The following is a 22,500-nucleotide window of genomic DNA, read 5'->3' on the forward strand; positions in this document are numbered from 1 at the left end:
ACCTGGGGAAAAAGCTCTCGGAGCACACATCAGAGAACCAACAAACTCAACCCACATATACACTGTACAGTGTAGGGGTTGCAAATGGTAAAATCAGAGACTCACCGAGATGCCGAGCCCCTTGTTTGAGAACCCATTACCACGACCAAACAATTTAAAAAAATCTGAGGCCGACACCCTGTGCCAAAAAATTAATCGACCTTGAGACTTGATAATGGAGTGCTGCTGTCATTAACCTGAACCACAACAGTCACCTGGTCACACATTTAGTTACGAATTAACATTTGGCCTTTTTTTTTACAGCCTATCACGACCCAACAGGTCCCTAGCTAGCCCTGCTCCCTGTTGTAGTTTTCTTTCTTTAGTTAATAATAATTATCTTCTAGTAATATCTTTCTTCGTCTGTCTGCACTATGTGTGCTTAATATGCTTTGCTTTGGCACTTCTTTCTCTTTCTTGCTTTCTCTAACCTCTTTCCTACTTGATTACATATGTACATGTATATATGTGTGTATTGTTCTTCATTTTTGTTTGTGAGTGAAGCTACATAAACAATATATACCTTATAAGTCAAGAGACAAACTCAAAAACCTGATGGCTCATGTAGGATTTAGGCATTTCCTTCACTAATTATTATGGGTACGGTATATAGTTTTGACAAATAGCAAACAAATGAACAACAATTTAATTTTAAAAGAGATGTACTGTTATATGACACTCTGTTACAAGTTAGAATTACTAAGTGAAGTGCAACTTAAATTTTTGTTGTTATTGTTGTTGTTGGTGTTGTGCATTTTCCATTTTCTTTAGTGAACAGTGACTAGTGTGTAATTGTTGAAAGACATCATCTGGCTGTCAAGGATCATGTCACTGCTGACGGTGGATACAGAATGGGCTGAATTGGTCACTATGAAATTCCTCAAGTTACCTGTTGAAGGAGATGTTGGCTATGAAGGCACTAAATCATACACAGTTAATGCATGAAATACATGTACCTTCCCTTACCTGACATGTTAATGCACACAATTAGCCTTGAGGATCTTCAGTAAACCGTCTGATCTTGTTATAATTGGCTTCTGATAGTTGTCTGCTTGGTTTCAGGGTCATCGGCTTTTCAGACAACTTCAGGTCAGACTTATGGTTTGTAGGGTCTTTGTTGAGCAGCTGGTATGGTTTATTTTTAATATGGGAGGACACTATTCTTAGTGTGGTAGGTTCTTTTATCCAATTCAGACTACGCTGACACATTATTTGTCTTCTGGGAGACCCATGTTGGACTCGTGCCTTTTCAGGCATTTAAGTCACTGTGCCTCGCATCTCCTTCATGATGTTAGACTGTCAGGTGGTTACGTTCTGCCCGTGAGAGAAGTTGTTTACATCTCTTCTGACAGTGTCTGTCTGTTCAGCATGGATTTGTCTGATGGCTGATTTGACCTTTGCAAGTGTCTCTGTGGTAAGGATGTTCGAAGTGCCGTGGTGAAATTCAGTCTTTTCTTGAGCAGGGCTATCTTTGTATCACTCAGAAGATAGAAAACATAACTACCTGTTGAAGATGATAACCCAGCTAGTTTTGTCATCATACAAAATATCAACTGGAGATGCAGCCACCTTCAAATCTGTGCTCTAGTCCATCTTTGGTGTCGTTAAAGACTCAGGTGTTGGTCTTGATCTTTTTTTGCTTGTGGTTACTTAATCAAAAGCTCAAGCTTTTAGGTCATTATCTCATGTAATATCCAATCAGAGATCAGGTTGTAGTTTTGAACCGTTTCCTTTGTGGAATGGAGGCTCTCCACTCATATTACTTATTACACTGTAAATTAAAAGCTTTTTTTTGTCCCTATTACCAGGCATTTTATTGAGCACTTGAAATAATCTTAATATCATAAATAAATCATATCCTTGTCTACCTTCAGACTCAGTGGTTGTAGTTACAGTAGTATCTAAAAGCATTTACCTTCCCAACCATGACAATTAATTTTTATACCACAAAAGACAATTAATGACCGCATGATCTTAGCAATGTAATGAATATTGCAATAAGTTTTCTTTTTCTCTTTTTGAAGGGCTGGTGGAACAAGGACAAGACGGCGATCACTGAATCCACCTCAACCAGTGTCTAACTTTGGAAGGAAAGGACACTTGTGGGGCAATGGGAATCAAACCAGGTTAGCTAGAGCATGAATAGGCCTTTTGCAACTAACGATCACATGGTACAAAATCCGCCATGCTGGGGGGCAAGCTCATTATTATTCCCCCACTGGGACATTAAAACAAAGGCAAGTCAAGCTTGACTGTTCAGGTCTCTTTGTTTTAATGTCCCAGTGGGGGAATAATAATGAGCTTGCCCTCCAGCATGGCGGATTTTGTACCATGTGATCGTTAGTTGCAAAAGGCCTATTGCCCACTTAGAAACTCACTAACGCTAGCTTTTAAAGCGTCACAGGGTGACACTATAGTAAAGTAAAGGCACTTTGTTTAACGTCTGTAGTTCCTTCAGTTACGAAACTGGTATCAATGGAAGCGAACGCTGCACCCTTTACCCCCCCCCCCCCCCCCTCCCTCTGTCAGTGCTCCGCTTTATAGACCTTGTTCATAAATGCTGGTCACATTTATAATTATTCGTTCGTCCACATGCAAATTAACCTACCAAGCCTCATTTTAGAGCAAGAATTATTTTCAATTCACCGTATGGTATTGAGGCTTGGTAGGCTAATTTGCACTTCAACAAGAGAATTATAAATTGACCTCCATTTATGAATAAGGTCTACGTGGATCAGAGGAAAGTCAAAGCAGACATTGAAGTCACCAAGAATCAATCCGGGGACCTCTTGCTCCCAAAGCTGTGCACTAACAAACTGAGCCACACCTGTTTGTTTGTTTCTTGTCATAATTTGTTCTTAGCACATTATTTTATGAACTCAAGGGGTTTTTGACTTTCAGTGTATAGCCCCTACTAACTGATTGTGAGATTATTTAATTTGTGAATAATGAGATCAGTTGTGAACACCCATTAGTGCAAGTAACATGATATGTTTGAAACATTGTCCTACAAGAGATTTATACATGCAATGTACTGTACCTATAAAATTGTTTAAAGACCCTTTTTTTTGTCCTCAAAAGGTGCACGTGCAAAAGCGTGTACAAAAGATATAAGCATGGACTCAAAGACAATGATTTAAAATGAAAGGCGACAGTCTCTTATCCTGCTGAAAAAGGACCTCTTCAGGTCACGTTCATTTGTGTTTAAATTGAAAACAACTCTTTAAATACAATGCTCATCAATTCCAAAACAAATTTTGGTTAAATTATTTATCGTGGTGAACTGATCAAACTTTGATACTTCGCACTGCAATCTTATTTCACATTACATTATTAAATTTTGAATGTTCCCGTGATGCATAGGCTACACTGTCGCACTAAGATGCAGGATTTTAGAATATCAAAATATCACAAATTATTTGATATTTCACTATTTTGATATTATCTTGATAATTATTTTGATATCAACATCGATATTCTGATATTCTTATATCACCATGGCATCATGATATTTTGATATTATCAAGATATTCTGCATGTCATCTGACAGGATACGGCTATACGGATCCACGTAATTCTCTAAAATCCGCATCCTACGATATTTTCCGCATATATATAAAACAGAAGAAATGCCTGATATTACTGATAATGCAGCTGGTTACTATCCTCATAAACATATTAAAGGCCAAAGAGATTGTTTATTTTGAAAAGCTTATTTTCCTGAACATTGAAGATAACATACTATTCCGACTGCAAGATGAAAGGTCGTAGGCAGTTTCCACGCATTATGGCAATAAGCCTGGACACTAGTTAAACCGTGTTATAAATTATGATTTCATAACATACCGTGGGCTCGAAATAAAAAAAAAAGATCTGGTCGCTGGTCGCAATTTTGCAACAAGATATATGAAAATTTAGTCGCAAGTTATGGTCGCAAAATAAATTGTATAATTTGTAATCATGGTGAAAATAGGAGCCCGCAACACATATGTGTAAAAACCTGCTGAAAGTTATGGACGATCGCGGCCCATATCTCCAAATTGAAGCAAAATTCATGACGAGAAACGAAATAATTTTTTCTCGCTGTCTTTATTTTAGCAAAAGTCGCGGCAAAATGCCAACTGCTAACCCTTTTATTTCAATGGTGAAAGCTGGTCGCTAGAGAGGTTAACTATCAATAGAGTTATTTCAGTAGAGTTATGACTTAGAGTAGAGTTAACGAGTGCCAAAATCCTGAATTCAAGATTTTGGACTTCCAAAATCCTGAATTCACGATTTTGGACCGCCAAAATCTTGAATTCACGATTTTGGCAGTCCAAAATCTTGAATTCACGATTTTGGCAGTCCAAAATCTTGAATTCAGGATTTTGGCTGTCCAAAATCGTGAATTCAGGATTTTAAAAAACTTAACTCTAACTCTACGACATAACTCTATGAAAATAACTCTAAGAATAGCTGTCCCCGTCGCTAAATGGTAACTCCAGATATTTGAATCGCAAAGGGAGAAGTATCCAAGTACCTCTGCAGAATATCAAAATATCATTACCTTCTATCGCTATTCAAAATCTCATGATGTTATCGAAAAAGCTTCCAAGAAATGTATCAGAACAATTTTGATATATCAAAAGTTATATGACCTATTGATATTTGGATATTCCGCAATACCGCACCTCACTCATCGACCTCAGTATTAGCATTCCACGCATAATTGAGAAAAAAACAGACTGTAACAGCTTGTAACCGCTTTAATCGCTTACTGAAAAACTATGTTCCCATTAACCCTTTAACACCCAAACCAGCTTAAACCGGCCAGACTTAGTATTTTACTCTGTCAACGCTAGACGATTTTACTCGTCAATGGGGAACCCCCGGGAGTCAATGGGTTAAAAGTGAAGATAAGGGAGGGTAACACTGTGGTCCATTTACTAAACTAGCCAGTCAGTGTCAAGAATTGTCAAAAAAATTGGTTGCTTTATTGAAGCATGTTGTGTATGTGAACAAGATGGACAGCTCTTGGCTCCAATATTTTCTCATATTTTTAAATACCCGGCAATTCATCAAATTAATGGTAAACGGTTCAGCGTTTTCTATCGAGTCAGACAATGTAGTTGCACTCGGAAGGTTGCTAAGCACGAAAGAAGCGTAAGTTACACATAGCGACAGCCGAGTGGACTCTAGCTTAGCAAATCTCCCAAGTGCAAGTATTTAACAATTAGACCCGTAGCCGCAAGGGCTACGGGTCAATAGTCCATGAAGCGAAGCCGGACAGAAAAGGCAATAATAAAGTTGGCAAATGCAAGTTGAAGAAATATTTTTTTGGGAATAAAACGAAAGAAAGCGCCACGCTTTTCGCTACTCGAGGACTATTACTACAATAGTCCTCTAGTAGCGTAGCCAATTAAAATGCAGGATTTGCATTAGTCAACTAGTTGGGTGATACTAAAACTCGATAGTACATGCCGAACAGCTTACTGTTAGTTTTATAACATAGCCAAAACATCTTGTAATAGTTGTGACTTCTAAGTATTTTTCTCATAAAGCTGCAAAGAAATTTTAGCATTTTCGGCGCTACACTGATGGGTCATTATTCCTGGCATGTTTGAGGAAAAATCTTTTTTTTTTTGCGAGGCGCATGCAATCGTAAATGGGTAATTGACCAATCAGAGCGTCCGCTATATTTATAATTATAATTATGCTATAATTGTAGTTAGCAAGGATTCCAAGAGTATTTTTGGTAATACAGTCACTGGCACTTTGATAAGATACAAGCACAAGATAACAAATGTTGTTTCTGTATTTTATCTGGCATGTACAAGTTGCAAACTCTCCTTCATCCTTCAGTCTCACAGAAGGCCCTGATTGATTCTACACTTTTCTACCCTGTCCGTTGGTTAATTTCAGAGTAGGCATTTACAAATTTACAAGTTGCACCGCAGACATACAAACATACAAAATGTGAAATGTGCAACATATATATAGTGAAAGTTGTATTCAATAGCCCTCATGGCCTGTTTATCTATTGCAAAAGAAAGAATATCGTCAACGGGACGTGCTAAAATCAGCCTTTCTTTCCCTTGGTCATCTTAGTCAACGTCACGATAAGCCCTGGCGAAATCTTATTCCACCCTAAAAAAGGGTACTTTTTAATAATTAACACAACCATAGTTAATCAACGTTGATTTGCAATCGCAGAGCGTTCTCTCCGACCTTGAAAAAAAAAATCGTGTGGTACCCAGGGTACTCCAACAAGTGATAACTACTAAAAGTGGCGAGATGTGGCTTAAAGAGATCAAACAGACGAGAAGAGAAGTAGAAAAATAATTTCAGAAGTTTAATCGAAAGCGACAGAGTTAACGCATTCAAGAAGCATAACTATGACGCAAGTGACCTCAATATTATATGTTACTACGTCACCTGAAGTCCCAAATTATAGCTTAATTGTATTAATCATTATTTGATGGCTGTTAGTGTTTAGGTTTTGTGAATAATTTTCTGCATGGATGCGTGACGGCTTTGTTCCATCATCAGTATTTTCAATCTTTCATTTTCTGAGGCCATGTATTAAGAGTAACATCAAACAAAATATGCATTGTAGAAGACTTAAAACTTAGGCAAACTTAACCTGGATCCACAGTACATTTTAATGCACTGAAATCAGGCACCCGAGAAACTGACCGACGTCATGAGGTGGTAGGTTTTAATTCATGGTGACTTAAAGATCGTTTTCACTGTCATGCACCTCACTAGAGTTTTGTATGGAGACCCCATATTGGTGGATCAAAGTGGTCCACCAATATGGCGGCCGGTAATCAACGAAAACATCTTGTGAAGAGCTCAAAACATCTGAAGGTTCACATTGCGTTGAAAGCGCTTACTTTTCGCTCATGAGATAAAATACATGTGTATGAACACTCTCCTAATGTACTTGAAACGCTCTAACTGCTGAGATTGATATAGCCTGTGTACAGCCGCAGGATGTTTCAGGAGAGCGGGCGGCTGTACACAGGTTAAGATTCATAAGGATAGGCATTTTTTTCAACCAAACGGCTTTGTATCACGGTGCCAATGAAAAATGCCAGGTGAAAATGAAAAATGCTGTATTTTCGAAACGAAAGAAGTCACGAAACTGAATTTCTAGGTCATCTTCAACTTGGTACAGATAAAAATTCAGACTGACCGTGCGATTTGATGACGTCGCTGTGAAAATCATGTATTATAAAGCCTTTCAGACTTGTTTGGTTATTCAAGATGAGCGCACATTAGGATCATACAAAGAGTTTTTTTTTTTTCACAGCATGATTCTTGAACATGTTCAGGTTTTTGGAAGATAACATTTACCTACAAGCAGGTTTTCAATTTTTATCTAATTTATCATTGCTTTGCTGATTAAATTATGTGGGAACATTTCCAATCTGGATTCGAGAAAAATCAATACGAATACAGATATGTTACATTGATATTATTTAGTAGACGATTTGCCCGTAAGAACATTAGTTAGCCATAGGTGGCTTAACTGCGGAATACCCAGAGACCTCGAAGCTATAACCTAAATTGAATGCCGATACGCGGATACGCAGTGGAAACATCGAACTTAGTGGTTACGCGCGGATACGCACTCGTTTTCCTGGTTCCCAGTATTTCTCCTTTCTGAAGCGCTAAACAAAAAGAGCGAAGTAGATTGATGTATATGTATTTCCCGTTCTTATTGAGAACTGTAAAATGACTCGATCTTAAAGCGCGATGATCGATTCATTTTACAGTTCGGTTAACTACAGTTTTCTCGGAATAGCACTCGATTCCTGGTTAAGCCTCAGCGCTCGTTTCATTAGCTTTCAATTTACGGTTCCGTTAACTACACTGTTCACGAGATCGTGTGAAGAATATACGCCAAAATAAAACTGAATGACGAATTACTGTGCATTATACCTCGTTCTTTAAACGTGGCGTCTAGTTCTAGCTTTCATTTTACAGTTCGGTTAAATACACTTGTCTCGAAATAGCACTCGATTCCTGATTAAACCTAAGCACTATTGTAAAATTTTAGCCTTCATTTTACGGTTCGGTTATCTCTAAAGCTTTTTCAGGACTTGTCTTCGATTTGGCAGGGTATTTTGCACTTACTCCAAAACAGTTCTTCCGCTTAAAACTGTGTTTAATCAAGATCTTTTTCATTAACAATCACATATAATATTTATAATGGTAATAGGACTTAGTGGAGTCCAATTTGGTCTGTAATCATACGAGTGATTAACAAAATCAGACCACCGCGTAGCGGGAGTCCGGTTTGTTTAATCACGAGTATGATTACAGACCAAAGTCCGGTTACCAATGAATCATAACCATTAAAAATTACGAGAAATCAAAATTAACTGAATTCATTCCTTTTTCACTGTCTGATGTTACAAATTTGTCCATTTTGGAAAATCCCCAGTTTGGTAGGGTAAGTGGTTGTTGCCATGATTATTGTGATAAATTCTGTGATTGGTGGATTAAGCTGAGTGCACTTAATATGATTGGCTGATGTAGCTGTCCGATTTCAGGTATCCGATTACAGCCAACTGTCCGATTTCACTGTCCGATTTCAACCTTACACCATAATTAGTAAAAAATAAAGCCGTTAATGCACCAATCAAATTTGAGAAAATTGTAATGGTTATGATTAACAAGGAAATACATCTTTTCTTGTCTTTGCAAATTGGATATGGGAAGTAGCACAACTGAGATCGGAATAGTGCTTTCAGCTGGCATAAAATTGTTCAGGATAATCAAAGAAGATTTTGTCCTGAATTTATTTCGGAGCAACGTAAAATCGCGGTGATTTCGAAATCAAAGCTGTCCCTTCGACTTCTTTTTAATATTTTACTTCTTCTTCGTCTAATCCGAATTTTAATTTTGTGACAAGTGCTTCATACTTATTACTGTTGTGACTTTCATCTCAAGAATATATGAAACAGAAAATTGATAATTCAAGATACATGTAAATTATTCTCTTTCCTCTGCACCTCTGCCGAATTAACCGTGAGATGAATTACATGTATGGGTATGGATGCTAACACCGGCCACAAAACAAGAATATTATTGGATTAGTAAAGGGGAAAATGTAGTTTTACAACATTTTTGTTGTATTCTGCTAAAGAAAACCAATTCAGCAAGATTTTGACGAATACTGTAGCATACAACACAAAACCAGGACCAGGGACCGCGTAGACGGATGGGCTGTGTTGTTTTCGGCTTGATCAGAGACTAAGTAATAGACCCTATTGGAGTTGAGCCTGCAGGCACATTTTCGTTTGTTTAAAACTACATGCAAAAGAGGCTTTATGGTCAATTTCTTACAAAATGACCCCTTAGCCTCATTTATGTGGCAAAACCGCTCGCACATATATCTACACCTAGCCGCCCCACTTCCCACCGTACTGTGCGGCCCCTGGTTTATATGCTGTGACATATATTACGTAAATATTCTAAAGTGATGTTGTTTTAACTCCCAAAAGTGGCTGCCAAGCCGCAAAATTTGCATTGTTTTGTGTTGGCAGCAATGCGATTTTAGTCACAGAAGGGAGAACGGTTGATTCGATTTTTATGTCTTTCAAAACCATACTAACTCTTTGTTCCTTTCACCCTTTAATCATAATTACTTTCTTGAAATGAAGTAGAGCAGAATCCGCCGAATGCAAAGCCTGCGTGGTCCGCTACTGACAGTGACTGATGGACGGAACTGATACTTCGCGTTATTAAGAGTTTGAAAAAGTCTTCAAACACTGTGAAATAGCAACGAATTGAATTTAAGGTCAACTGTATTTAGCGATTAAACTACTAATATCAAATCGTAGGTTGGTTTTTGACGAGAGGGGAAATCCGGAGTACACGGAGAAAACCCTCTCGGAGAAGAGTAGAGAACCAACAGAGTCAACCCACCTGCGCAAGTCTCGTAATCGAACCCCGGCCACTTTGCTGGGAGGCGATGGCGCTCACCTGCGCGCGAGATCCCTGCTTCCATACAGAACATTTGGCGTTTTGTTTGGGTATTCTTGTTTGTGCTATCAGGTTTTGCTTCTTTTTTTTTTTTTGCACGTGGGTTTTATGAAAAACGGCGCCGACTTTGTGCCGTTGTTAGTCGTACGCGCGTGATTACCATAGCCATTTTACTTCCATTGATTAATCAGGATCGTGTAATTTCGTTACGTGCATAGCTAACCCTGCCTTGAACTGCTCCGTGAACAAAGGAATCTTGAAAGTAATACATTTTGAAGAATGTGAAATCATAACCAAAGTAATACCACCACCCCCCTCCCCAGCCATTCATTATATCTGTCACGATACGCGTTAAATGCTTGTTTTTCATTGCTTCGCGTATTTGATAGATCAAGAGTGTCCAAGGTCATTTTCAGCTATGCAACAATTGCTAACGGTATTCTCTACTTTTAATGTTCCCAACCCATGAGAACAAGTGTAAGCGACAAACGTTTGTGGGGTAATGGGATAGGAGATGAAGCACTCCATTACGAGGTCATGAAAAGGCAGGATAACTAAGTTGCCCGACAAAGAGAGGTTGCGATCCTCTCCAAGGGGTGGCAATCCCCAAGGCCATGACAACAAGTTGGCAATGCGAGGTTACAATCCTCGCCAAGGGGTTACAATCCCCAAGGCCACAATCCTTGATCTAGGGTTGCGCCCCCCTGGTTTCTATGGTAACCGTGCACGATCAAAAGGCACACAACCCTAGGGTGACCCGCATGGGAACACTTCACCCCCACCCGCATTTTATTTCACATTATTTACTAGATAATTATTTGACAAAGCACAAAGGGGGATTTAACCCTTCATATGAGAAAAGGGAGTCATTGACATGCAACCATTGCATGAGTCCACGTTAAAATAGGTCATTAACTGTAACAAATCCACAGTTAGTGTACAACTAGCTACCATAATTCCCCATGACTTGGCCTGGGACATGCTATTGAGGCACCAGGTATGAAAGAGGGAGGGAATTTGAGTGAAGATGCCTCTGAGCTTAAGTGTTTTTGCAATAAAGGCAGAACTGTAATGACAGTAGCAGAGGTCGGACTCGACATACTAGTCCAAAGCACGAGGCACCTAGAATATGATTGGATGAGTTGCATGGTGTAACGTTCACGTGAAACAAGGTTGCACTGTAACAGAGGAAGCCTACAATCCTCCCCCCCCCCCCCCCAAAATCAAGGATGAAGCCGCGCAAAAGCCAAAACGCGCCATTTTCCCATCCTTGATTTGGGGGGATGGGGGGTACAAATACCCCACGATTGCAATCTTGGACAGAATAAAATCATATCATATCATCATCATATATCTTTATTTACCCTCGGATTTTAGAGTAGCTTGGTGTAGCTAATATCTCCGAGCATTTACCCTCCCAACCATGATACAACACAGAAGACAGTCCACAACACCGGGAACTACATGCCCTACTCTTTGCGACAAGTGTGCGGGTTCTTTTAGGTCCCACAGGATTATGAACATTGAAGGGTTGTGAGACGGGACCTCCGGCTTATCGTCCTTATCCGAGAAGACTAGAGAGTCTAACCATTTGCAGATGTAATTACAAAGGCAGCACTTTCTCCTCAGTTATTTAAAAACCCTGAGTGTTGGTCCGGCCGGAGTTGAACTCACGACCTCCCGCGTGACAGCCCGGTGCTCAACCAACTGAGCCACCGGTGCGCGGTCTATTTTGTCCAACATTGCAATCTTGGACATTTTTATTGATATCTTGGACAGAATAAAATGGAACATCAAACCCCCATCCCCCCCAAATCACGGATAAAGCCGCGCAAAAGCCAAAACGCGCCATTTTCCTTTCCTTGATTTGGGGGAGGGAGGGGAGGGTGGGTACAAATTTCCCATCTATTTTGTCCAAGATTGTAGGCTCAAATGCATATCCCTTGCAGAGGTCATGGTTGTCATATTAACTTTAATTTATAATGGTTTATAAATTGGCTTCTAAGACACCCCTTTTATTCCCCAAAATTTGCATAATCATCGTTTGCAATGTCTCCCCGGACATGAAGATGACCCAAGAGAAATCGAAAACAATGCCTATGCAAATCTTTGGGTGTATTATGGAATTTGAAAAAGAAGAGAAAATAAAAGAGTGATAGTATAGGAGGTTTTCTCGCGACATCATCTCCGCCATGCTGGTGGACAAAAACAAAAGATCTCTCATTAGCTTCTTTTGTTCGTCAACAAGAAGTCCTACATTTCTCTATTGTTATTGGTGTCCCTAGAGGTTGGTTGAAAACGTCCTATTTTCTTGTCAATTTTTTATATATTTGGCTGTTGTTTTTTCATAACCGTAGCTTGTGTAATCTCGCCGTGTTTCACAGAATGTGTGCTCCGACCGTGAGAAGATCAGGTCTGATTGTGCTCCTGTTTGTGTGTGATTTTTGTTTTGTAACTGCATGCAGAATGCGCGGCCACTATTGTGATCTTGTAGCGGCATCTCTTGAAGAACGAGGCATACAAAAATACACGTCATTCATATTCAAATTAGTGCCGGGATATTCTGCAGTTCAGCCCAAAATCCTTGTTTTGTTTGTTTCCTGGTTTTTATTACTTCATCAAAGACACGCGACACCGGGTCTTTTTTTAGCGTGCTCAATGACGTCCGCTGTTTTTACAAGTTTGTCGAGCTGTTCAGTAAAAGAGTGTTCTCTTGTTTTTCTGAGGGTTTTAGGAATTAACATTACACAAACGTCATAATCGGTGTGTTAGTGCTCTTTAAGTAGGACCGATATCCGCCTTAGTTGGAATGATATGACGTCGTACATTAGCAACGAAGGTTTTGTGGACCGAGCTGAAAGGGAAATTAAAAATGTAACTTGACCTCGACCCGTCACACGCAAACGTTACTATATCATTCAGACTTTCATTGTTTTTCATTGTTTTCAAGCCAAAATAGACGGAGACCGTTCGAAAATATCTTTGATGGTTCATTTTTCCGTTTCTTAACGTTGTTTGACATTTACACTTTTGAAAGGCGCCAACGTAGCGAACCACCGTCGAATTTCGTTTTCTTCTGTACAGTTTTCATCAAGGACGAAAAAGTAGTGACATGTCACATGCAGGGTTACTCTACTCTTGCCAAGAAACAGAACGGAAACTGTTGAAACTTAAAAATGCATTCTTCACCCTTCAATGATTGTTAGTGTTGTACTTGAATGAACTTGACTTGCGACTTTACTCCTGGCTTGCAATATAGATGATAAAAGCATTGTTAGGGATGCGCAATGGTTTTGAAAAAACGGCTCTTAATTTATTGTTTGTGAAATTCACTACTTTGCTGCTACATTGACAATTAAGTTCGGTGTTGATGTGCAACTGACACCGTATTGTGAATTTGACTATTAACATTTGGAGGTATCCTAAAGAGCTCAAGCATTATTCAGTTTTTGGTGTGAGCTCGTTCGAATGGCAGCATTTTCATCGCAGTTTTGTCGTTGCTCTTTACCTCTCTCACAAAACACATATTCTGCAAGGAAATGCTGGAAAAAACAGTCGCAAACAAGCTGGAAATTGCGATGTGATCATTCTTGCATAAAGTCCAATGGATATCTCGAATTTGCCTCACGAGATTGGAATCAAAGAAAGCTGCATGACAGGTGCCGTCAATGGTAACATTTACAGTTTTATCACTCCAAACTAAATATTTGCGCTTACGTTGCCATTCTCATCGTTTGAGCTTTGAAAAAATTTCCTTGTCAAGAATTCGGCCTCGTTTTCCCCATTCGGTTGTATTACTTACGTTAATGGGAGTAATTTAAAAGTTTTGATTTGTGTCCATCATTCTTCGTGAATTATGAAAGTACTTTTTAGAAAAGATACAAAAATGCGACGTCGAGTTTGTGCGTTCAACTCCCTCTGCGACTACCACATGAATTGTTTTAGTTAGTGGTCTTAAGCTTGAATTCAATTCCAATCACTGGTTTTGTAATTGTGAGTTATATTCATTAATTTTGACTGCTTTCCTTCTGTACACCGTCCCGGCACTAGCTTCGACTGCCGGTGTATATAGTTTATTTTTCTTAACCTTTCCTTTTCTAGTGTAAGGCCACGGACTTACTAAAACGGTCGACGCAAAAAGCTCTTGTTTACAAAATTATTCATAAGAAACACCCCATTTTAATATTTCTTTGTCGTGGTTTGTCGTACACAAAAGTAACGCAGTTATGAATGACCTAACCCGCAGATATGATAGATAGGTGGCGTAAATTGGTGGGTTGCCTAGGTTATTTGGTATTGCTTAATATGCGGTGCTAAAGTGTTTTTCACTTCATGGTTGGAAAAAGAAATCATAGTATTTTCTGAGCTGACCAATCTGCGATAGTATTGGAATTTCAAGCGTTTACATATCATTATGGTTTTTGTGTCGAAGTGAAGTGCTGCCCTGGCAAAGTGGGGAAAAAGAACACAAAAATTAGCACGATAGTAGAACCAATAGTCTGATTATCTTTATTTCTAATTAAAGACGTGGAAAAAAATGGGGCTTGCACCACAACGTGACCATAGAAGACTGATTTGTTCATTCTGTCTTTATTTTAAAACCGTTCGTACAAATCCAGTTACTTCGGCCATATTGTACAAAGTAAACAAAATGTTTTGAAGTTACGTTTTCGTGGACATAACTGACCATCATCGTTTCTTAAAGTCCCTTAATTTTGTAAGTTTACTTCTGATGAAACTATCGGAATGGCTGCTCGTCTTTGGGACCTTCCCATGCTTACGAGTGGCTGAGTGAATATGTCACAGCCCGTTTAGCAAATGAGCATTCCTCGAAGCACTTCTGTTACTTGGTCACAAAGCAAATTGCTGGCAGCTTTGCTTTGCTCATTGGCACTAATAAAATATTTCACTGTTTGTTACCTCTCAAGCTGTTACTTTAGAAACACGAATCAATAGACTGTTTCCGCGCAGTATTGGCCACCCATTCCACCCATCGACTGCACGCGAACTTTCAGATGATAAAAACACAACGGGAAAGTAAACATTGCAAGGCACATTTCACCTGATTAACTGTGAAGTTAATGGCACAAAGAAAGGACCAAAGAACTATTCTACCACCAAACCCTATAGCCAGTAACTGTTTGCCGCAATTCATGTCCAATAGTTCCGCGTAGGGGATGCCGACAATTTAGCGTGGGATATGCCTGCACGGTCAAGTGTTTCCCTTAAAATAAGCTGTAGAATGATAATTTCTGCTAATCGAGCTCTTAATATTTGCTAGTTTGGTTGTAGTCGATTTCCATTACAGCGTTCTTGTCTGACCCTTGGTTCCGTCTGTGATGTGACTTCACAGTTTACGCACAGTGTTGATGGGGTCCTTTGCTTGGTTAGCGCTAACAAGCATTTGAATGAAAACCTAACTTGACCATGCATCGTTCTGTCTGTTAATATTGCGTTGTTTTCCTCTTGTCTTTTTTGTAGCCACGTGGATCCTTCAGAACATTTCCTTGCGTGGAATAAGCCAGCTCTAAATGTGCTGGTAATAAAAAAAGTTATGGATTCGGAAGTTACCGAGTGCTTCAAAGAACTTACGGAATGGCTAGTGGAGGTATATGGATCAACTTCAGTGCCCCCATTACTGAATTGTTAGGTAACCCAGCGCTGTTATTTGGGGTCTTCTAAGCTATATTGGTGTTGTATCAGTGCGAACTCTCCTGTACATTAATTTAGTTAAATTAATTTGTGGAACTGGCACACCGTGATCTACATATGTGCACACAACTTTGTCAGTTTCTTTTGCACCTTAGATCCCATTGATAGCTGGAGGCCTAGACGGGTGTTCCGCTCTTGCTTTCGCTTTCTTTTTCCGATAAAGACCATCAGATTTCACTGCGAGTTCGAGATTGAGAACCAGTCTCCTCCATAGAAATGTAACCCCTTGTTTCTTTCTTACCAGATCAGAAGAAGCGTTATAACTGAGCAATATTTTGCGGTCAGCAAATGATTGTCATAATGCTCGCGAACGTAATTGAAAAATCGCATTATTTAAAAATAAGCTTGTTCCCGTGAAATCTGATGGTCGCCATTGACCAGAACACTGATTACAACTGGCCGTGCCACTTTCTCAGCCAATGGTAAGCCAAACTAAGACCTTTTGTCACTTTTTCGCGACTTTTTGCCGGCTGCGTAATGGGATTGGTTTCGAGTAGCTTCGATTAACGCATTCGATTGTTTGCATGATCTGCTACAATATTTAGGCATTGATCAAAAAATTCTAAAAGATGAGAAATTTAGGTCTGTTTTTAGTTCATATATTCAACTTCTTGCAAATTGTGCAAGGCTACCAAGAACGCGCTACTTTAGTGCCATTTGGAAAGGGGATTATACGGCATCAGGAGCCCATGACTAGGAGCTTGCCTCCTCCATACAAGCCCTATGAGTCAACCTTTGCCCGTATCTTTCTATTTTTAGAACCAACCCTTCAGCAGGAGACTCACATTTACATCAATTTACATCAATTCGCACAATTTGTGTACATTGTTTTTGTTATTTTTGTCTTCGTTAGACAATGACTTTATTCTGATTGGCCATTTTAAATAGTGCGTGCATTGCCGAACAATTCGTGGCGTTCTAAAAATAGAAAGATACGGGCAAAGGTTGACTCAAGGATATAGTGCATATGGAGGCCCCTACTCATGCATGGGCTCCTGACGGCATTGCGTTCCTAAATATTGTCTCCTCCAGCTGGCCTTGCTAATTCGCTGGCCACCCGTGCATAGCATTGTGTTTTGCTTAAGCTCGTCGAAGTTCTCTTGGAAGACCGTGGCCCACATGTTCGTATATCATGCTGTCCGAGATAGGAATGGAGGGATGGCCGAGTGTATTAAACGAATTCTTCCTAAAATTCAGCCTACTTTTCTCAGGTGAAGAATATGGTGATTTTTGCGGAGGCAACAGCTGTTGACGACCCTGTACTTCTTAAGGATGAAAAATTCTCAACTGTCAGATCAAAACTCTGCATCTTCAAAGACGGTAATTCCCTTTAAGTTTAATTTCTTTTTGTTGTTGCTATTTATCAACGTGCTTCACTAATCTTCTAATCTCTTAGCCTCTTTATCAGCCAGTAGTGTCAAATTACTAAATAAGTACGCAGTTTCGCGTTTGACTTAATTTCGTTTAATCTCAGGCGGATCTAGGGGTGGTTCCAAAATTATATTTTCAACATTAACCTTCCAAAATCTCCACTGAGGCATGTCCACAGTTCCCACCTAGAAGGGTCCGCCCAAAAAACCGTTGTTTGTTTGTTTGTTTGTCTTTAGATGATTGATTGTCAAGTCTTTTTTTTTACCAAGGAAATGCTTGTTTCCCGAAAATAAATTTCAAGTTCTTCTTGAACCTGAAGATAACATCTTAGAGTTTCTTCTTCATTTTTTCTTGACAAGGTGATCAGCTGGATGACAAAATAGATTTTGTTGTGTGCATGGGTGGTGACGGCACACTTTTGCACGCTTCCTCCTTGTTTCAGGTAAGAATAAGCCAACGGTCAAGTGAACAAGACGCATATCTTCGTGAACTCTGGCTTTCGTGATGTTCTGTATCGTCAAATGAATAGCAAACAAAAGAAATACAGTAGAGATGTCGGCTAAGTTATTATTTATTATTTAGGTTAGAGTGATGGTAATGATTGTTATGTTCGCTAGTAAAGTTCGTGGACCGATCCGTTCCCATAACGCTCGAAATCTTTTAGTGTGGGTCTACCCAGAACGGCGTGTGCATTTGATTTGTAACTATGTGGTTCCACAATGACACGTATACATGTTGTCATAAACCTCGCCAATGCGCTATAAAAGATGAATGAACTATTGCTCAAACATGCCCCGTGTGCACTTTGGTTAACTTCGCGCATGCGCTTTACAAGCTTGAGTGTAATTTGTGACTGAACGCAAAAAAGACGAAGCCGAAATTTTTTCCCCTGGAAAGCCCGAGAAATTATAGTGCGGTTTTAACAAATAGGAAATAAATCAGTCTGTCGATTGAAATTGTAGATATACTTGTTGAGTAGGCGAACGATAAAGAGGATATTACATGGCTGCGCGGGGAAACGAATTTTATCTTCGAGTGGTTTAAGTGTCTCTCACGACTGAGAGATACTTTCAGCACGAGAAGATAAAATTCGTATCCCCAAGCGGACATGTGATGTTCTGTGTATTATATAGATATTGATGAAATGTCCAGATTTAAAACAACTTGTTTTATTCATTTTCGAAATGATGAAAAAGTGGTCAGCAAACGCTAAAACAGGCCTGGTTGTGTAACATGAAACAAGATATGAAAGTTATGAAAAGCAAATCATGATAAAGTTAAATTTTGCAATAAAAATGTTAATGTAGTAGAGAAGAATTATATTGAAGCACAAAAGTATCTTACAATGAAGACGAACCTCGCGTTTTATTGGTTAATTGTGTTCGTTACCATGACAACACCTATATTCTCACATGTGAAGGATAAAAATGATATGTTCACTGCGCGCTGTGAAGATATGATTTATTAGTAAAAGGAGAAATCCTGGTATTTCATCAGTATCTATATATGAAGTTGATGTTATTGATATGTAAGTATGAGGGTAACGGTGTTGAATTACTTTGGAGTCGGAATATTTGTTAATACTTAGTTTCAAATCGATTTCCATTCTCCGAAAGTTGTAATATTAATGTGTGAGAATTTCCTATGTCTTCACGTGCTATTTTGTGGGACCTTGTATGTAAGGGGGAGCGAACTACAAAACCAATTAGATTAACTTCATTCCCCAGCTCGAACTTTCTTTTTACCTTCTTTTGGTGTTCTATTTTTCTTGTTTCTTTTTTTTCCTGTGGTTGTAATGTCTGTCATTGTATTTTCTTCTTGATCTAATAAAAGATTATTATTGTTATTTCGTTGTAATAGTGTAGCTGTCCCCCTGTAATGGCGTTTCATCTTGGTTCCCTCGGATTCCTGACAGCTTTTAGATTTCAAGATTTTCGGGAGAGAATCACCACTATTCTCGAGGGTAAGTTTTGGGCCAACGCAAGCTCTTGTAATGACACCCCACGTTGCTGGGAGTGTGCACTGTTATCGTTCAAATTTGTATTAGAGGTGTGTCTCCCGTTATCTCTTAATTTCACTCAGTACAGATTCGTGTAATCGAAATAATTCACCAGGCCTGGCCCAAGTTGATGAAGACAGTATAACTTCGTCCAGTAGATCAAGTCACTATCCAGAGTATAAATTATAATCCTCGTTAAACGTTTGCCGAGGTTGTCGTATAAGTGAATCTTTGCTGATGTCATCGTTTACCTTTTGTTTCATTAACATACCAGTTTGCTCACAGAAGTCATCATGCTATTTACAAATCAAGATCGAGATCGAGATCGAGATCGAAGTCCGTGCACCGTGACCGAGGGCAAAGATTTTCCTGTCCGTCCAGAACTTAACTCAGTCAATGAGCATTTTATCATTTGGCCTCTTAACACTATTCATGAGCGCTCAGAAGATGAAGTTTGGACAAAATTAGTAACAAGAATTTAAATACAAAATTTATCTAATATGTTGTTTGCATTTGCATTTGTGGCTGTAAATAACTTGGATGTTTAAAAGGGACTTAATCCTCTAAAATTGCATCGTACGGAGCAGTACGTGTTCCTAGCAGGGCCGTACGGCTTTTTCCGGCCCTGCTCGTGCTAACGCACACGGTCCTCATACGGGGATTTTCCCAATATTTTAACAATGAAAGCGCGCGCGGGACCGTACGAGCCAAATGATAAAGTGGCTCACATATCCACTGGATAAAGTTATCCGGACTTTGAACAAGTGGTGCCAGGTCAACCAAGGATATCCACCTGTCCCCTATATGTTCAGCTTAAAATAGTTCGCTTGGCCATTCCAATACCCAACGGATTGTAGTGGATCTAACAATGGCAACGTACGGTCTTTTTAGGTCACGCTTGTTTGACGCTGAGAAGCAGACTACAGTGTGACTTTTTTAAACGTGACAAGGAAGATAAAAGTAAAACCAAAAAGTCACGTTACTTGGTAAGTTTTGGAACATGTCCAATCATGTACGCTTAATCGTGATAGACGCCATAGATTGTCTCTCCTGACCTTACTTCCGTTGACATCAACGGGAAGGTGCTTGTGTTTGTCTAACGTAATGAAAGTACCACATGTTATCTTGCGTTTGTAACTTTTGTTTCTAAGACAGCAAATGTTGTTTTGCATCTCCGAATGTTCCTTACTCCAAAATCATTTCCGTGCCTTTTTATCAGTTTATTACAATGGATGACAGTAAGGTCGTCTACTCTTTGGGAACTTGGTTTCTCTAGTTGGTATAATGCGTGAATCTGCCATTTTACAGGTTTTGAACGAAGTTGTTGTGGACCGTGGTCCGTCGTCATACCTGACAAATTTGGAAATATACTGTAATGACATCCACATCACATCGGTTCAAGGAGACGGTAAGATTGCATGTTTATTGCCTTGTTAGAGCGGTTTTCAATTGAGTGGCGTAAAACAAATAGCAAAGTAATTACTTCGACCAATCACAGCAGGTGCTAACAGGGCAATGAACAATTTCACATCCGTAGCAATAGACCTTTTCGGCTTGTACATTTTGTTTTCCCAATACATATCATGTGATAATACTCAAGAGGTTTGGTCTTTTGTTTTGTTCATTCAAATGAGGGCATGCAAGCATGAATATGCCTGCATACACTCTTTTTAATGAACAAAACAAAGGACCAAGCCTCCTGGGTATTATCACATGATCTGTATTGGGAAAACAAAATGTACAAGCCGAAAAGGTCTATTCCGCGAAACTTGCTCAAAGCGCGGGAAAAATCGCGCGTGCAAGTCGCGATTGGTTTTGGTTTTCCTTTTTATTGGTTGATAAACGGGCGCGAGATTTTTGAACCAATCACCAAGCGTAGCAACTGCAATTGCGTAATTACTTTCGATAGTCATTTGAAAACTGCCCTATCGTGAATACCATTCATTGATAGTTAAATTTAGATATAAGATAATGGTATTGCTTACTCTGGATCCACTGTCAAGCCAACCTTGCATGAGCTACAATCTCGGAAAATGCGTCGACAAAAGAAAGCGAGAATTTTAAAGAACGTTAAAAAAAAGACAATGTACACGAGTTTCGCTCCCCTCCTTTTTCGCCCGGCATATGAAGGTCACCTCCTTTTTCTTTAGAATTAACTATTGGAGGGTAATGTGAAGTGCTATTTTGTACCAATGTGAGCGTAACCCCTCCTTGTCTTGTACATATTTATTGCCGTGAAATTGACATCCTAAATTCCCACGACCTAAGCGGCGGTGATTTAACCCGAAGGTTGTGGGTTCAATTCCCACCCTGGTCAGAGTTTTTCTCTGTCCTTACGTGGGCCCAATTCCATTAGTAGGGCCAACGCTCACTTGGTTTACATGGGTAGAAAATAGCACTTCACATTACCCTCCAATAGTTAATTCTGTTGAAATATAAGGGCTACACGGCCAACGCTTGCAAAAACGTAACCCTTCCTTTTTCGCTAACCTGTTGGGTCAGTCGAGAGCGCTCAGTAATTCAGTACAGGAAGTGTCTGGTTGGCACTCACTCCAAGCGATTCTATTCCAAGTCTACGATTTATCAACGTCAGAAATGTTTTTCTACTTGAACCCGGTGCTGTGAAAAGAGGCTGGCATGAACTCCAGGTCGTAAAATAAATGAGAAAAAAGTACTTTCTTGGTAATTTAATTCCTCTCAGATATAAACTATAAACCTTAGTTCCCGTCTCAACCCTTCTTCATAAAATTAATTGGCTATCCACACTCGTTCACATTCCCACAAATTCACAAGGAGTAGAACATGCTTGGAGTGATCGGTTTTGTGGTTTGACCCCTTTATTCCAAAAAGATGTCTCAAACTCGCTCGGAGGCAACGTTGCTTAGTGGTTAGGGCTTTTGATCTTCATGCGCATTCTCTGGATTCAATTCGCACTCTGACCACCAAATGGATTTATCTTCGACGGAAACGATTCAACTCCAGCCACTTGGTAAATAGGCAATTGTTTGCCATCCTTCCGTTGGGGTTCCGTAACATACAGGACCCCACAAGCTTCCAGCTCTTAATACTGCCGTGTATTAAAAATGTACTTTACTTTCATTTGTTAAGGTTCATGGTGTTGGAGGCAAACTCATCCAAGTTCCAGGGATCCCTGCTAAATTACAGAATTAATAAAGAACATAGCTTTTGCTCCCCACCTCATCTCGTCCTTTCATAATGACACTTAGGTTGTGGTGTGGGTGGTTTTCATGCTGCTTTATCGCCTACATGTTGGTTGACGTAAACAAAAGATCTTTCATTATCTCCTTTTGTTCGTCCACCAACAATTGTACATTGAATCATTGTTATCTGTGTCTCTAAAGATTGGTTAGTTGCAAAATCATCTATACTGTAAGTTTTAGGTT

The 22,500-nt window shown here is 39.5% G+C and overlaps 1 protein-coding gene across 4 annotated transcripts in view; it reads left to right on the forward strand.

The window, feature by feature from the left end:
• Nucleotides 1-22,500, forward strand: part of LOC138051931 (NAD kinase-like) — a 32,510-nt gene that overhangs the window by 5,941 nt on the left and 4,069 nt on the right. The window contains exons 2-8 of one of the 4 annotated variants that reach the window (XM_068898254.1): nucleotides 2,064-2,165; nucleotides 15,496-15,622; nucleotides 16,938-17,046; nucleotides 17,457-17,539; nucleotides 18,958-19,060; nucleotides 19,988-20,082; nucleotides 20,405-20,504. In XM_068898254.1, coding sequence (XP_068754355.1) covers nucleotides 2,064-2,165; nucleotides 15,496-15,622; nucleotides 16,938-17,046; nucleotides 17,457-17,539; nucleotides 18,958-19,060; nucleotides 19,988-20,082; nucleotides 20,405-20,504 — 719 coding nt within the window. Of the gene's footprint in view, nucleotides 1-2,063; nucleotides 2,166-6,582; nucleotides 6,730-13,247; nucleotides 13,686-15,495; nucleotides 15,623-16,937; nucleotides 17,047-17,456; nucleotides 17,540-18,957; nucleotides 19,061-19,987; nucleotides 20,083-20,404; nucleotides 20,505-22,500 lie in introns of those variants that run through there. The other 3 variants (XM_068898257.1, XM_068898255.1, XM_068898256.1) reach the window with 3 other exon arrangements.

This window comes from Montipora capricornis, chromosome 6 (genome assembly GCF_036669925.1).
Source record: "Montipora capricornis isolate CH-2021 chromosome 6, ASM3666992v2, whole genome shotgun sequence".
Classification (NCBI taxonomy): Eukaryota; Metazoa; Cnidaria; class Anthozoa; order Scleractinia; family Acroporidae; genus Montipora; species Montipora capricornis.